This window comes from Xiphophorus maculatus, chromosome 14 (genome assembly GCF_002775205.1).
Source record: "Xiphophorus maculatus strain JP 163 A chromosome 14, X_maculatus-5.0-male, whole genome shotgun sequence".
Lineage (NCBI taxonomy): Eukaryota > Metazoa > Chordata > Actinopteri > Cyprinodontiformes > Poeciliidae > Xiphophorus > Xiphophorus maculatus.
Window position 1 is genome coordinate 23,980,198 of NC_036456.1, and position 14,691 is coordinate 23,994,888.

Below are 14,691 nucleotides of genomic sequence, written 5' to 3' on the forward strand. Positions count from 1 at the left end.
AACTTTTATTTCACTTTTTGGCGAGTTTATATTCAGAACAAATGAAACCAGGACATTTATAAAATATGAAATTACATCAATTTTTTAAAAAAATAACAATTTTGACACAAAACAATTTATTTTCGAGCTGGTGAGATCTCTTCTTATTCACAGAGGAAATCCAGCCCAGTAGACATTCAGCTGATAACCTAATAGAAAACTGTTCTGACATCAGTTCTCATCTGTTTCAGGTGGAAAATGTCCACAGTGAACCAGATCTATTAACATGCAAATTAAGTAGAATAGAATATTATTGAAAGGTTCATTTATTTCAGTGAGTGAAATAAAGTATACAGAGTAATTATACACAAACTGACGTTTAAAGCCTTTTACTTCTGTTAATTACGAGGATTACCTGTTATAAAAAGGTACTTTTTATCTTACAGAAGAACCATATTGGTATGTATTTACTCAAATTTCTTTGAGTATGATCTATTTAGTTTGTAAAACAGTTTTTATTATTATTATTATTAAACTTCTTAGATTCATTCTTAGATTATTATGCAGAGAGACTCCTGTTACTGCAACCCAGAAAAGGAATTAGAGCAAACTTAGAATCCAGAATAAAATCTTCCAGAACAGGAACATTACATTTTTTTATTACTTATAAAAAGTAAGTAACCCTGAACAGGAGCACCTAGCTTACATACTTTAGATCAACATTAGATTTTTTTTCTTTTGCTCTTTCCTTTGGTTTGTTATTTTGTTTGCATTTCCTTTTAATTCCTGTAAAGCACTTTGTACTGCCTTGTTGCTGAAAATGTCCTATATAAATAAAACTACTTTTTACCTTTAGAATATTATTATATCAAGTTGTAGTTTTGTAGGATATCGTTAAGTTTTAAAGTTAAACAGTGAATGACTACATGTGTTTTAGAGGAACACAGAGATTGAACAGTCTCATCACCCTCACTGATACGACCGACCGCAGCCGAGTCATCTGAGAACTTCTGGAGACGACAGATCTCAGTGCAACAGCTGAACTTTAATGTAATGAGCGTGAAGAGGAAGGGAGAGAGGACAAACCCTTGTGGAGCTCCTGTGTTACTGACAACACTGTCCAACACACAGTACGCAGCGATTTGTACATTCATTCAATAAATTAGAATTGCTTAAAAACCCATTTAGTCCAGAAATTTGCTCACTAAATCTAACACATTATATGCATAAAAACCACACAAATTAATATGTGAGAGCCTTTATTTCTTTTAAATATGATGATTTTCCATTTACAGGTAATGAAAACATGACCTTTAAAATTGTAGCATTACATCAAACCACTAAAAAAACAAATGTAATGGGCGTGCCGTGGTGGCGTAGCGGATAGCGAGACCCACGTTTGGAGGCCTTGAGTCCTCCAGGCGGCCGTCGCGGGTTCGACTCCCGGACCTGACGATATTTACCGCATGTCTTCCCCCCTTTCCTGTCAGCCTACTTTCATATAAGGGAAACTAGAGCCCACAAAAAACAAATGTAATACAGAAATGTGGGTGTTGTGCATGTTTAACGGTTGTTATTTTTTCTGTTTATTAGACTTTTGCTCCACAATGTATAATACCGTATCTTCATGCTTTTAGTGTAGTCTTTGTCATAGATTGCTGAGATACTGTACGTCTACATTCAATGTATAATAATGCATATTTAAATTAAAATTCAGAAAATATTATTCCCAAAGCAAAATTCATTTGAGACTCTACCAGTTCACACAATAACGGCTAACCACTAACCAAAATAATGAAACTACAAGTATAAATACAACAAAGGATAAACACGCAAGGACTCCAACAATTTTTATGGAAAACTAAAAATGTTCAAATGCATTATTCCTTTAAGACACTACAAATATCACTTTTAAAAATACATAAAAAAATTTTAAAACACTTGATTAATAGCTCACTTCAAATTAAAAAGTGTCATGGAAAAGTTCACATTATGCCGTTCTTATATGAACAGTTAAGCTTCATTTTATGAGTGAAACTTTTTCCACAGGTCACATATGAGAAAGGCTCCTCACTTGTGAATTGTCATGTGACGATTTAAACTAAATTTGCTATGGAAGCTTTTTCCACAAGTCAGACAAGAAAAAGGTTTTTCACCTGTATGAGTTCTCATGTGACGATTTAAATTAGTTCTGCTTTGATAGCTTTTTCCACAATTCACACAAGAAAAGGGGTTTTCACCTGTGTGAGTCCTCATGTGAGACGTTAAACTAATTTTATTTAAAAAACTTTTTTCACAACTCGTGCATGAGAAAGGTTTCTCACTCATGTGAGCCACCATATGACTAGTTAACTGAGGTTTGCACCGAAAACTTTTTCCACAGGTCACACAAGAGAAAGGCTTTTCACCTGTGTGAATCCTCATGTGATAAACTAAACTGCTTCTTGCAATGTAACTCTTTCCACAGGTAATACACGTGAAAGGCCTCTCACCTGTGTGACCTCTGACATGTTGATCTAAACAAACTTTTACAGGGAAACTTTTTCCACAGGTCTCACACAAGAAAGGCTTCTCACCTGTGTGAATCTTCATGTGACTCAGTAACTCAAATTTGCTACGAAAACTTTTTTTACACGTCTCACATGGGAAAGGCTTCTCACCTGTGTGAATCATCATGTGACGTTTTAAATGAGACTTGGCTCTGTAGCTCTTTGCACAGGTCACACATGAGAAAGGCTTTTCACCTTTGTGAGTCCTCATGTGAGTGGCTAAAACTATTTTAGTGAAGAATTTCTTTTCACAGCTCCCACATGAGAAACGCCTCTCAGTCGTGTGACTCCTCCTATGACAATTTAACTGAGATTTGGATGGGTAGCTCTTTCCACAAGTCACACAAGAGAAAGGCTTCTCACCTGTGTGAGTTCTGATGTGATAAGTTAAAACAGTTCTTTGGGCAAAACGTTTTCCACAGGTCACACATGTGAAAGGCTTCTCACCTGTGTGAGTTCTGATGTGACAAGTTATACCAGATCTGTTAGTAAAACTTTTAGCACAGATAGTACATGAGAAAGGCCTCTCGCCTGTGTGACATCTAATGTGTTGATCTAAATTATCTTTCACAGCGAAACTTTTTCCACAGGTCACACACGAGAAGGGCTTCTCACCTGTGTGAATTCTCATGTGACAAAGTAACTTAGATTTGAATCGGAAACCTTTTCCACAGGTGCCACATAAGAAAGGCTTCTCTCCAGTGTGAATCATCATGTGGAGATTTAATCTGGGTCTACTCATGAACCTTTTTTCACAGGTGACACACGAGTAAGGTTTCTCGCCCGTGTGAATTTTCATATGATTGTTTAAAGCTGATTGTCTACTGAAATTTCTCCCACAATTAATGCATGAAAACATCTCCTTACCTGTGTGAGTCCTTACGTGAACATTCAAAGTACTTTTTTCAGGAAAATTTTTTCCACAGGTTGAACATGTAAACGGTTTTTCACCTGTGTGAATTCTCATGTGATAAATTAAACTGACCTTCTGAATGTAACTTTTACCACAGATTGAACATGTGAAAGGCTTCTTACCCGAATGAATTCTCATGTGTTTTGTCAGGTATCTGCTTTGAGAAAAGGTTTTATCACAAATTTTACAAGAATATAATTTTTGGTGTTGGTGAGCTTCCTTGTGTGTTTTTTGCTTTGAACTGTCAGTTTTACTTTTAGAATTTGTGGTTTTCTGACATCTCTCTTTTTGTTTCTGTTCTTCATCTCTCTTTTTTCCTGGATCTCCAGAATTGCTTCCTTCCTGATCCTGGTTCTCATCCTCAGCAGAGCCATGAGAGATGAGTTGGTTCCTCTGTGGTTCTGTTTCATTGTGGATTCTTTGCACATTAAGAGGATTCACCAAAATGTCATCAGTCTCCTGTTTCAGCAAAAGATGCTCTTCATCCTGACTGATGCCGAGTTGCTTCTCTTCCTCTTTGAACTCTTGCTCTTGTTTTATCTTCAAAACTTCTGGTTCCTCTTTTTCTAAAATGGAGTTCTCCTCCTTGGAACAATCTGTGAATTCAATCAGAACCTCCTCCTCTTTACACACCCAGCACTGTGGGAGATCTGCATAAAAAGACAAAACAAAAACTTTTAAATGTGAGTAAAAGAATGAGTCCTTCCCTTTAATCACTTGAAGCCTTTTCAAGAAATTCAAAGACTAAAATGACAAATTTATGAGTATGGAAATTAACTTAACCAATTTAGTCCTTCTGAACAGAAGGGAACTTCATGTCAGTCAATATATACTTTGGACCTTATGGTGAGGAAACAAAATGGCGACAGATAACCTAGTGGCTCCCCAACAGAAATATTCCAAACAGCAGCTTGATTTAATAATGTTATAGTACCTTAGAGTCTTACACATAGTTCTACACTAAAAACCTTTTATGAACAGAACAGTTTGTTTTCTAGTGCACCTTAAAAAAAGATAAAATGAGCGTTTTAAATCCTGTTGATGCTTTTGGTAGGTTTCATGTCTCCATTCCAATCCTCTGCATAAAACATCTGTGGTTTGTTACTGAAACAATTCAAATTAAAGTTGTAAGCAACCTCAAATAGCCCTCGCAGCTCAGCAACGCTCTGGAGCATGTTGCAACTGCCAACATGTCACCGATCCACGAACTCCAACTCCACCAATCAATTCTACATATCGTCACTAAGCAATACATCGACAAAGACTCTATATTATGTTCAGTCAGGCTCAGCTTAGCTCCAAAAAGGAGCATTCAAAATTTGGCAGACACCAAACCTTCTTGATGGAAGTTGTAGCCACTTCCTGTTTGGTGGCATAGGAGTAATTAAGACTTCCTGTAGAAAATTGCATTTGAGATTATCATCTGTTTTTAGAGAAAGACTGAATGTTCTGAAATATTTACCTAAGATGATGACATGGAGGGTCATTCACCACAGAAACCTGCGGCTTTTTTCTCAGTGGGTGATGTTAGGACTGTCACTATAAGTTTTGCTGGACGATGAATTGTCTCAGAATTTATTGCAATACACAAAATAGTAACAATATAATGCAAGAACACATTCTGAAAGATCAGCAAACTTTAAATTCTAAGAAATACTTAACGGCATTTTAAATATACAAAGTAAATAAAACAACAGAAACAACAAATCGTTTCAGAGTTCACTTCAGACGGACCGAGTCCCAGGTTTTTAGGCGGTACAGAGTTCACTTTTTTAGTCCGTTTTGGAATTCAAGTTTGCATTCACACTCCCCAAATGAATCAGACTTTCTCGACAAACGAATTAGAGTCTAATTGAAGCGGACTAATCAGGGCTGGTGTGGACGCACGCTAGCATAACCTGCAACAGCATTACTCAACTCACTCTGTTACCTTGGAAACCTGTGGAAAGTTTTCCAAAGGCCGGTTTGTTGCTGTGTGTGAAACACGTTACAGGTCAACATTATGTTAAACTCTAGTCTGTTACTGTTATTCATTACATGTGATTACAAAAACACTCACTGTGTGGTTACATATAGTAACTGTTAAAACTAATATTACTATTATGCCGTTTATAAAAACAGTTAAATCATGATGGGTCCTCATGTGTACATCAGATATACTATTTCATTTCTTAAGCAGTTTGTTTAATTAATCTTCCTTCTCGTTATACATTGGAAGAGGGAAAGATTTCACATATTTTAACACGTGGAATCCATTTTTATTTTCACTGTATTTATGTAACATCCCTGATTAACTCTAGAGACCTTTTTTAACATACAGAAGTAATGAACCTTATTAAAATAGATGCATTCATTTGAGATTTGGTTTCTGTTGACACATTTTTTGCAAAATGATTAACAGATTTTCATTTCAAAACTGTATACATTTTAAAAAGTCAGCTGTTTGTGCTCTTGTCTAGAATATTGATGTTAAAACTTTACATTTTTGTTCACTAGTCATTTTTATTTCCAGGTATGTTGTTGGTTTTTGTCGCTATTGGCTTTGGAATGAGAAAACTATAGGTTATCGGTTTTATAAACAAGAAAAAGGATCATGTCTTATTATTTTTTTAGTTTAGACCTTGTGTCTGAACTTTAATTTTAAATCTGCACATGACGTAATAAAACACAAAATTTAACCAGTACTTCCTTAAACTGGTTCGGTAGACATAAGGGCGCCGCGGATCACAAACTGTAATTGTCATATTATATGATGAATAATAATTCAGGTAGCAGTTGATGATTTTTAAGCATTTAATGTTTACAGATGCAGTGAATTTGTTATTACAGACTTTCAGTTTGGTGTAAAAGCTCTTTGAGCTCCGTAACCAGTCTGTTACTCTTTAATATATATCCAACTTTACTCAACCTGATTAATCAATAAAACATGAAGGTGTTTCGTACCTATCCGGTGTAAGATGATCCTCGGTATCCGGGTAAAATCCATCAGTCTGCGCTGATCCTCCATCTCTTCCTCCATCTTAACGTTGATTTCTTTCCACTCTGTGAATGTTTCTCCAGCAGGAGTTACCTGCTCGTTGATAAACTCTCTCTGAGGCGGAACTGAAGACATTTTCACTGGAAACACGGAAATATTTACCGAAAACACCAAACCTGTTTTAAGCTGCCTTCTAACAAAAGAACAGCTAATGCTACCTCTTTTGCTATGTACATTTCCGTGTGTTTCACTTTGGCTGCACTGAAGAAACTGTAAACGTGTTTTTTGTTCCGCTCTGAATGTTCCGCTTTTTGCCACCTTTTAAGATGTAAAATAAGTAGAATAGAATATTTTTGAAAGGTTCGTTAATTTCAGCCGAGTGAAGCTCAGTATAAAGAATAATTACACAAAGACTGATTTTTAAATTAATTATGAGCATTATGTTATTCTTACAGAAAAAACATATTAGACGTGTATTCTAATTTTTTTGAGTATAATCTTTTTAGTTTATAAACCAGAGTCTAATATTGTTACACCATGTTGTAGTTTTGATTCAGTTTTATAGTTAAACAGTAAATGACTACATATAAAGAAACAAAGAGATTTGTTGTTTTGGCTTGAAAAGATTGGGGATGCAATTGATTGTCTTGTGATAAAAGCCTCATGTTGCCATAGAAAGAGGTGAAAACATGAAAGGTCACTGACCAGACAAGATGTGAGAAGAGAGGAGATCACTTTGATTAAAGTCATCAAAGCAACAAAAGTATTCTGGTTATTTTGAAAAATTCTTGGCCTGTTTTTTATGTCCGATATATTTTCATTCTCATATTCAGTTATGTATATAGAAAACACATGTATAACTGGTGTATAAACTTTTAATTTAATAGTACTGATATTTATTGAATGATTAGTGAAATGATAATGTAGTTATTCCAGGTGGTGATTGTAAAGAAAATACAATTAAACGCTGTCGTAATTAAATTTATTGTGAGGTGGAAAACAGAGTGCTATTAAAATGTCTGATAAAGTGATCGATCAGAGGAAAAGACCATTTAAGACTATTAATACATTTACATGAAGACCTGCAAATAAATTTACACATAAATGTTAATTCCAACATTCAAGCAAACATCAAACCACTAAAAAAACCCAAATGTAATACAGAAATGTAGGTGTGATGAAAGATTAATGGTTGTTACTTTGTCTGAGATTGTTTTTTAATTTGACTCGTGCACCGCATCGTATGGTACGGCGTCGTTCTGCTTTTAGTCCAGGGTATGTCGTACAGCATTCTAAGAAACCTCTGCAACGTTACATAAAGTACATTCAGAAAACATTTTCTCAAAGCACAATTCATTTCTGACTCCACCAGTGCATACAGTAAAATCTAACATGTATCCACTAACCAAAATCATGAAAATAAAACAAAGTATAAGTACAACAAAGGATAAACACCAGGAGTCCACAAGTTTAAATCTAAAAATGTTCAAATGCATTATTCCTGAAAGCCACTACAAATATTACTTGTAAAAAAAAAAATGTGTATAAAAGAACTAATTTAATGTAGCTGTTACAAAGATCTTTAGATGTTTTACTTAAAAACCACTTTTAAAAATATGACTACAGTTAGTGACTATGACAATCACTGAAAAATAAATCAGTATTTTTAGCAAATCAACATTTATTAATAAGAATATTCTGCAGGGTTTCCCCCAGCGTATTTTAAGTCTGGCAACCCGCCATACTTTACTTGACCCCCCGCCAGGCTACGGGTTGGTTATTTTTGTTTTTAGAAAAAAATTATTGGGAAAAAAAAAATTGCTTACTTTTTATTTTTTAAGCCATATTGCAAGCGTCTCTGCTGCTCTGAGTGTTTTACTGGTCAAGCAGATTTATTTCTTAAAGATGAGTTTACAGTTGAGCCACGAAAGCAGGGCGCCGCGGATCAATCACGCAGCTGATGCCTCTGCACATTGCTTCCTGCTCTGCAGCAGCAGAAGCAGCGCAGGAAGCAATGTGCACAGAGATCCGCACTAAAGTTTATCTCAGTGCAGATCGCGGATTTAGCTCATCATGCAGGGCTGGTCCAAGGCTGTACGAGGCCTGGAGCAAAATTTGACTTAGGGGACCTCTTGCTGCTAAAACATCAGCATCTCTAACAGCTTCTGTGTTAGATTTAATCTGGGAGAGGGGGAGTAGTTTAATTAGCCAACCTAAAAACAATCAGTTTACTCATTTGTATTTTTGAACAAATAGAGTTCAAACTCAAAGATTAAACTCACAGCATCTGATTGTAGCTATGGTAACAAAACAATCTAACTACGAACATTATTCTTTGAACTTTAACAAAGTAAACTTGCCAGCTCCGTAAAATCTTAAATTTAAATGTTAAATAATTTAAAATCTTTTCATTTATGTATGCTGAAACAATTAAATCAAATTTAGCAGCATTGATCATCCAAATAAATAAATGTTACATTTATGTATCTGTGATAAAACATTAGCATTTATGGGGGCGACCTGGAAGAGCCTGGGGGTCTTTATGGAGCCGCTGACATAATTTGGATTAAACAGAAGTGCAAATATTTGATATTCATTTTAATAGTAGTTTTTGTTTTTAAGACTAGTTGTGGGTATAAACAGCGTTTCATTGGCGATATTTTCCGGTAACATATAATTACCCACAAATATTTTTACATTTCCTGTCTACTTAACATCTTTTAATACAAAAACACAGTGGACCGCCTCAGTGCCCCGACCACCGGGCTAAGCCAGTTTTCTGGGTCAAGGCCTGATTCTGCTCAAAATACTGGTACATAGTTTAAGACTTTTTCAACATGTGCAAACCTTTAAATGTACAAACACGTTCTCATAGCAAATTCTAACAATGACTTCTGTGAAACAAACCTTTGGGGAAATAAAATCCTCTCTGTGGTTAGTTCTAAATAAAAATCTGACCAGATCTCAATTATATTTACATTTTTTAAAATAAACATGACAGAGTTCTATTTACAGGGGGAAAAAAGAATATTTCAATGGTTTAATATGTAAAGAATTTTCCATCCAGTCATACATGGAAACGCCAAAAATGTAGAAAGCTAAACTCAATTATTCCACATGGTACTAAACTCAATAAAAACTGAAATGTACAAAACTTAATCCTGCCTGAATGTGTTCCCCTCTTTAACTTCAGTATCTAATGGGATACGGATGAGGATCTTAAGTACAAATACGACTGAGGATAAAACAAAATGATTAAAGAAAACAAAAGTAGACCTTAGATCAATCTTGGTTGGACAGTGACAGACACAGTCACAGTGAAACAAAAGTGAAAGGCAAGGCCCTGTTGACATCAATGTTTTTTAGTTGATGTGTACATCACAGGTGTCAAACTCCAGTCCTCGAGGGCCGCTGTCCTGCAGTTTTTAGATGTGCCACAAGTACAAAACACTGGAATGAAATTGCTTAATTACCTCCTCCTTGTGTAGATCAGTTCTCCAGAGCCTTAATGACCTAATTATTCTATTCAGGTGTGGTGCAGCAGAGGCACATCTAAAAGTTGCAGGACACCGGCCCTTGAGGACTGGAGTTCGACACCCCTGGTGTACATCATCCGACCAGATTTTCCACGGGATCGGATACCAAACGGATCGGCTCTGTTTCGAGCCAAAGGCTTCTAGTCTGTGTGAGTCTTCATGTGATGACTTAAAATACTTCTACGACTGTAACTCTTTCCACAGGTCCCACAAGAAAAAGGCTTCTCACCAGTATGAATCCTCATGTGATCAAGTAAATTTGATTTTGTCCGGAAACCTTTTAAACAAGTATCACAAGAGAAAGGCCTCTCACCTGTGTGAATTTTCTTATGAATATTTAAACCGATTTTTTGAGAAAAACTTTTCCCACAGCTCTCACAGGAGAAAGGCCTCTCACCTGTGTGAATTCTCATGTGACGAGCTAAAACCTGTCTTTGAATGCAACTCTTTCCACAAGTCGCACAAGAGAAAGGCTTCTCACCTGTGTGAATTCTCATATGAGCATTTAAACTGCCTCTTTCAATGAAACTCTTTCCACAGGTCCCACAAGAGAAAGGCCTCTCACCTGTGTGAATTTTCATATGAGCATTTAAACTGCCTTTTTTAGTGAAACAGTTTCCACAAGTCCCACAAGAAAAAGGCCTCTCACCTGTGTGAATTCTGATGTGATAAGTTAAACTCTGTCTTTGAATGTAACTCTTTCCACAGGTCCCACAAGAAAAAGGCTTCTCCCCTGTGTGAATTCTCATGTGAGTAGTTAAATACTTTCTTTTACTGTAACTCTTTCCACAGGTCCCACAGGAGAAAGGGCTCGCACCTGTGTGAATTCTCATGTGATGAGTTAAACTCTGTCTATGATTGTAACTCTTTCCACAGGTCCCACAAGAGAAAGGCTTCTCATCTGTGTGAATTTTCATATGAGCATTTAAAGTGTCTTTTCGAGTAAAACTCTTTCCACAGGTCCCACAAGAGAAAGGCTTCTCATCTGTGTGAATTTTCATATGAGCATTTAAAGTGTCTTTTCGAGTAAAACTTTTTCCACAGGTGGCACAAGAGAAAGGCTTCTCACCTGTGTGAATTCTCATGTGATGAGTTAAAAGCTTTCTTACACTGTAACTCTTTCCACAGGTCCCACAAGAGAAAGGCTTCTCACCAGTGTGAATTTTTATATGAGTATTTAAATTGCCTTTTTCAGTGAAACTTTTTTCACAAATCCCACAAGAGAAAGGCTTCTCACCTGTGTGAATTCTCATGTGCTGAGTTAAAGTCCCTCTTTCACTGTAACTCTTTCCACAGGACCCACAGGAGAAAGGCTTCTCACCTGTGTGAATTCTCATGTGTCTCTTTAAATAGTTGGTGTCATGAAAACCTTTTCCACAGGTCACACACATGGCCAGTTTTTCACCTGTGTGAATTCTCATGTGATAAATTAAACCATGTTTTTGTCTGTAACCTTTCCCACAGGTTGAACAAGTGAAAGGTTTTACTCCTGTGTGAGTTATCATGTGTCTCATCAAGTTACTGTTTTCAGAAAAGGTTTTATCACAAATTTTACAAGAATATAATTTTTGCCCTGCGTGAGCTTTCTTGTGCTTTTTTTGTTTTGAAGTGTCAGTTCTGCCTTTCTGCTCTTTGGTTTTCTCATATTTCTCCTTTTGTTTTTGTTCTTCCTTTCTCTTTTTTCCCGGGTCTTCAGAATTGATTCCTTCCTGATTCTGGTTGTCAGTTTCTGGAGAGCCATGAGAGATGAGTTGGTTCCTCTGTAGTTCTGTTTCATTAAGAACCTCCTCCTCTTTACACCCACAACATTGTGGGAGATCTGGACAAAAAGACAAAACAAAAGCCTTTAAATGTCAATCAAACTAGAAATCCTTCACTATAATCTCTTGATGCATCAAAACAGGATTTTCTTCGGTTATTCTAAAATCGCAATCTTACAAGAATGAACATTAACTCAACCAATGAGGTTCTTCCGACCAGAATGGAACTAGATGTGAGTCAAAATATGATATTATGGACCTCCAGGTGACCAAACAAGATGGTGATAGCTTAACTTAGTGGCTTAATCTAGTGGCTTCCATTCAAATATTACAAAAAGTTTTCTTCCTCTATGTAGCTTCAGGATATATATCACATTAAAGAATGACATAAAATCTCTAAAGCAAAACTATAAAGTAATTTTTAATCTCACCCACTGATATTGTCAGACATTGCTCCACTCAGACGCTCAACACAAACTTTCAAAAGCACGACTAAATCTCAGCCTTTACTTTCCTGCAATTCGCAGCCAAATTGGTAACAGTGGGGTGATTGTTGTTAACATGCAGAAAATAATGGCAAAATGATCCTATTGAAAATATTTGACATGGATGTTGGACACTTTGGAAGATTAAATATGAAATGGACAGTGATATAATTATTTAAAGCATTTATTTAATACACAACTTATTAAATATGTCATTACATTATTAAAATGGAAACTTAGCCGCCAATTAAGACAATTATTAAATATACATTTAATTGTTTTGATCATTATTATTATCGCCTGGTTCCAGTTCCTGCAGTGTCACCATAAAATAATTCCCCAGTCATAGTGGAGGGCGGGGCTAACATTGACCTTCTCTAACTTAAATTTGGGTCGTTATTCTGTCAGAATAGCTTACCTGCATTGAGTACACATGCACAATAAAAGGTCTGCAACATACAGAGGAGCTACAGTTCAGCATATGTGACAAGATACAAGAAATATGTCAATAAATTGTTTTTAATGATAATTGGATGGATAGTAGGGCTGTTGTAAATGAATATTTTAGTAATCGAGTAATTGGATACAATAAATTGATCAAATTAAATATTGGTAAATCTGGCATAACACCAGTGTTACTTTCAGCTATCAATATCAGTCAGCATTTTTTTGTAGTTTAGAAAATTAATCTGTAAAAATAATGTCTCACTTTCAAAGTTAACCTGAAGAAAAGTTATACAAAGATTTTAAATTATATTCAATTTAATAATAAAGAGGCAGGCTCACAAAAACACTTATAAAAAATGTCTATGCTCCATCTTTTAGTTTATGTATTCATCTTCAGTCAGTTTAATGTATGAACTCTCACCTTGCCCCAAACCTGTCAAGCTTTGGGTTTGAGAAAACGGGAAATGTCGGCTGGAGTTGGGGAGGAAATAGACCAGAGGACGAAAGTAAGAAAGGGGGAGCAATACGGGATATTTACGGCACCTTCGTTCGTCACACACCGAAACTCATCGACCAGCTATGTACCGCCACGTTTGTTCAGACCGGGATGATATGAAATTTATTGTGCGGTTTGAAAACGAAAATAACGTTCATCTTTCTTTCTATTAGAACGGTTGGAACAACCGTACAGGACTCGGACTTTAGGCATTTTGATGCTGGATCAATAAAAGTAAATGGCTGCATTCACTTCCTGCCCTCCGTCTGTATTGGGTTACGACAGCGCTACGTCATCTGATACCCAGCAATAACGTACTGATCGGTTCATGCAGCAGAACTGAAGACTGAAAGCCTTTCTTGCGGTGGCCATCGTACTTTCTGCTACTGTATAATGTTTTCATAAGGTTTTTCCTTGTATGTTATTATCTCGTTGGTGAAATATCTGAAGTTTTGTTCTTCTTTAGGATAGAAATGCACCACAAACCTACGAGCAAAATGTAAACGCAAAACAGGCCAAACATGGGCTTTCCATCTCCCCGCTAAAATATAAACAGAAACTTTCCCTAAGAAGGAAAGACAAAATACATCCAAACGACTTGGACTATTTCTGAGTTATTTTCAGGGGGTAATAAAGTCATGTGACAGTTTGGATTGTGTCTCTTTTGTGTTGGTTTGTCTGAATGGTTCATGAAGGGCCGTTTTCATGTGCAGCTTCATCTCAACCTCACACAGACAAACATGAAGTGAATAAATTGACCGGTTACTTCCTTAATCTGGTTGTAGGCATAAGGGCACAAACTGTAATTGTCATATTATATGATGGATAATAGTCCGGGTCGCAGTTTATCATTTTTAACCATTTAATATTTACAGCTGGGGCGGATTCGTCATTACAGTTTGGTGTAAAAGCTCTTTGAGTTCAGCGCTCCTTAACCAGTTTATTACTCCTTAATATACAGGATCTCCAACTTTACTCAACCTGATTAATCAGTAAAACATGAAGGTGTTTCGTACCTATCCGGTGTAAGATGATCCTCGGTATCCGGGTAAAATCCATCAGTCTGCGCTGATCCTCCATCTCTTCCTCCATCTTAACGTTGATTTCTTTCCACTCTGTGAATGTTTCTCCAGCAGGAGTTACCTGCTCGTTGATAAACTCTCTCTGAGGCGGAACTGAAGACATTTTCACTGGAAACACGGAAATATTTACCGAAAACACCAAACCTGTTTTCAAACTACCTTCTAAGAGGAGCTAATGCTACCTCGTGAGCTCCGTAGCTTTCTGTGTGTTTCACTTTGGCTGCACTGAAGAAACTGTAAACGATTTTTAGTTTCCGCTTGAATGTTCCGCTTTGAGCCTCCTCTCAACATAAAGTTATATTAAATATCTTACAACCAGTGTTGTATAAAGTACTGAAATCTCAGAGTCAAGTAAAAGTACAAGTACCTCTCCAAAATATGACTTTGGTAAAAGTCCAAGTCACTGACTGAAATGTTACTTGAGTTAAAGTCTTAAAGTATCTGAAACTTCTTGTACTTAAGTATGG

General features: G+C 36.3%; 2 protein-coding genes across 2 annotated transcripts; both read right to left on the reverse strand.

Annotated features, from left to right (window-relative positions):
- Positions 1-1,453: 1,453 nt before the first annotated feature.
- Positions 1,454-6,661, reverse strand: LOC102229794 (oocyte zinc finger protein XlCOF6-like). Its single transcript, XM_023346920.1, has 2 exons — positions 6,385-6,661; positions 1,454-4,091 (listed from the first exon to the last, which is right to left on the reverse strand). The coding sequence occupies exons 1-2, from the start codon at positions 6,551-6,553 to the stop codon at positions 2,050-2,052; spliced, it is 2,211 nt and encodes a 736-aa protein (XP_023202688.1). The 5' UTR covers positions 6,554-6,661; the 3' UTR covers positions 1,454-2,049.
- A 3,284-nt stretch (positions 6,662-9,945) lies between these two features.
- On the reverse strand, positions 9,946-14,439 carry LOC111611175 (gastrula zinc finger protein XlCGF26.1-like). Its single transcript, XM_023346941.1, has 2 exons — positions 14,159-14,439; positions 9,946-11,773 (listed from the first exon to the last, which is right to left on the reverse strand). Exons 1-2 carry the CDS (start codon positions 14,325-14,327, stop codon positions 10,095-10,097), a joined length of 1,848 nt encoding a protein of 615 aa, XP_023202709.1. The 5' UTR covers positions 14,328-14,439; the 3' UTR covers positions 9,946-10,094.
- Between the last annotated feature and the right edge of the window lie 252 nt (positions 14,440-14,691).